This window comes from Carassius auratus, chromosome 31, assembly GCF_003368295.1.
Source record: "Carassius auratus strain Wakin chromosome 31, ASM336829v1, whole genome shotgun sequence".
NCBI lineage: Eukaryota > Metazoa > Chordata > Actinopteri > Cypriniformes > Cyprinidae > Carassius > Carassius auratus.
The window spans coordinates 4,336,513-4,339,012 of record NC_039273.1 but is presented as its reverse complement, the minus strand read 5'-3'; the positions used below and the strand labels follow the sequence as shown (position 1 = coordinate 4,339,012).

The 2,500-nt window shown below is 37.4% G+C and overlaps 1 protein-coding gene across 1 annotated transcript in view; it reads left to right on the top strand.

The window, feature by feature from the left end:
• Positions 1–573, top strand: part of LOC113050260 (adenosylhomocysteinase B-like) — a 12,074-nt gene extending 11,501 nt beyond the window's left edge. The window contains exon 10 of the mRNA XM_026213062.1: positions 1–573. This exon is cut by the window's left edge and continues 19 nt beyond it. Coding sequence (XP_026068847.1) covers positions 1–113 — 113 coding nt within the window. The 3' untranslated portion in view covers positions 114–573.
• Positions 574–2,500: the final 1,927 nt, after the last annotated feature.

Genomic DNA, 2,500 nt, shown 5'->3' with positions numbered 1-2,500 from the left:
CCGCACACTTGGACAAGCTTGGCGTCAAACTCACTAAACTGTCAGAGAAGCAAGCCAAATATTTGGGTCTGCCCTGCGACGGTCCCTTCAAACCGGACCACTACCGCTACTAAGTAGCTGTGACCAATCGCCGCTTCAGCTGTGGATGAGGACGGACTACACGATCATCAGCAGTTGTGCCAGTTACATTTGCAGCTATAATAGTGCTTAATGGTGTCATCACGAGTTCCTGCGAGCTCTCACAGACACCTTTTTGCATTGATATCAAGTGCAACGCTAACTTGTGAACACATCGTCACTGTCTCGTTTGCATTCCCTGTTTTATTGTATGGTTATGTTAAAACACAATTCTTCGATTAGGTCAGTTATTTGGTACCCCTCGTGCTGGGACAGTTTGTTTCTTCCATATCTTTGAAGTGATTCCAGTTTGTTAGGTAACTGTTAATAGAGGGAGGCTTGCTAATTTCTCTGTTAGCAGGCTGTTTGAGAGTTTGAGTGGGTCTGGGTAGCTTGTCCTGTTTATTACATCCACTCATGAAGACCTGATGAAATAAATGTGGTGTTTGACTGTAACTTGTTCAGGTGTTCATCCTTCATTTCAGCCCATCATTAAGAGACTGGATCTCACCTGGTCAGATCCAGAAAAAAATAGTAATTTATCAATATTGCTGTTGCACATACATGATCTGAATTAACGCCTAAGCCCATATGTTAAACTTCAGTTGTTTTATTACAGACAAAGGATTCCTCATGATAATTGATTCAATGGACAAAAAAAGTCTATGCTAGGTCTGTCTTGGGATCTTACAGAGATTTGGGGGAGGGTTTTTTTCTACTCAAGGGCTAGTAAGCAGTGCAATTAACCAATGCTATAACCAAACAGAGCTTACTAGTAACTGCCAGTGTTCCTGTTAACTGAAGCACTTCAAAATTACTGTTGTTAACTGAAATCAAGCTCAAATAAAATATATTAGATGGAAAAACTTAAATGGAGATTAGAAAAATTACCCTAATACTTACTGAAGCAAGTTAAATTGGAACTGGAATAATTACATAAACCCTTGAAATGAATCTAAGTTAAAATATATATATATAAAGAAAAAAGACCAATTATGATAAGGGTATACAATTGATTTTATTAAAATACTAAAATTAAAAGTGAATTCAAAATATTAATAAATGCCATCATCAAAGTATATAAATGTTACTAAAATAATACTGCTATCTGCCTGACAACCTATAAAGAATCTTAGCAACGGCCTGGCATCGAGGCATTGACTTCAGTAAATGTAAACTCTAGTTATCCTCTAATGTTTAGAGAATTGAAAGAACTATATGATTCCTGTAGTTGACCGTTATAAAAAAAAAAAAAAAGTGTTTGGATTGAAAATTAACTTTTTTTTTCATAATTATTGTAAAATAATGTCACAATTATGTGGTTTATTAATATGTTATTTCAGGTCGTCTTGGCAACCTAAAGTCATTCTTGTGGCTAAAAAAACAAAAAGGCTTTAATGCGAACTTAAAGGGATAGTTCACCCAAAAACACACACACAAAAAAAAAGATCTTTTGAATTGTAACAATGTTGTTTGGTCCCTACTGACATTCAAAATGGCTTCTTTTTATCCTGTAGAGAAATAAAATGACGAAATAAAGAATTTTAGGCTGAACTAATTGTCTCGCATACTCCTGAAACAACTTCCTGCACTAGGATTTTGGACTGCGGATCGCGATTATTACAATATCTCCATTCTGATGTTAAACGGAATGCAAAGCGGTTTCAGCAATCTTCACAGCATTTGAGTTATGACATTTCCCATCAATAATTTAAATATCACAAGCCAAAACATGAAATAAAATCCATTCCACTTGTGTCCTGTAATTATTCTTTGATAAAAACATCATGCTCAGGCATTTACTGACAGACTTGTGACAATGACAACTCCCCGTTGAAAAACGAGGTCACGATGTGTGGTCGGTAACACAAAGCCTCTGAGAGGAGCCATGAAAAACAACGGAACTGCTGTCAGGTCCGGGCCTACATCCATAAAATCAGAACTGGGTCTCATTGAGTAACTAATGAACCCAAACTGGTTTATTCTATGGATAAGCAATGCCTTATCATTCAAGCCGCCATACAGAGACACATGGCTTCAATCTAATCTGGCCCTTATTACTTGGAAATGGTTAAATGGTGTAGTTAGTGTTTGTGGGGTAAAGCTATAGTCTGTAGGCCATTAGATGTACTGGACCCCTAAAATGCCTGCAAAGTGTCCCCTGAGAGACATAACAAGGGCCTATCTTTTTGAGTTTCTCTCTTTCCTCTCCTCCTCTCTCACCCATTGCTTCCTTTCAATATGAACCAGCTGTGGCGTCTGGAGCCTTTGGTGTCACCCAGTGTGTGTTTGAATGGGTGTTTTATTACCTGTGTTGAACCAATAATTATTTGAGGTGTTTGGAAAAGGTGTCCTTACACTTTGATCTTGCTTTGCATAATTA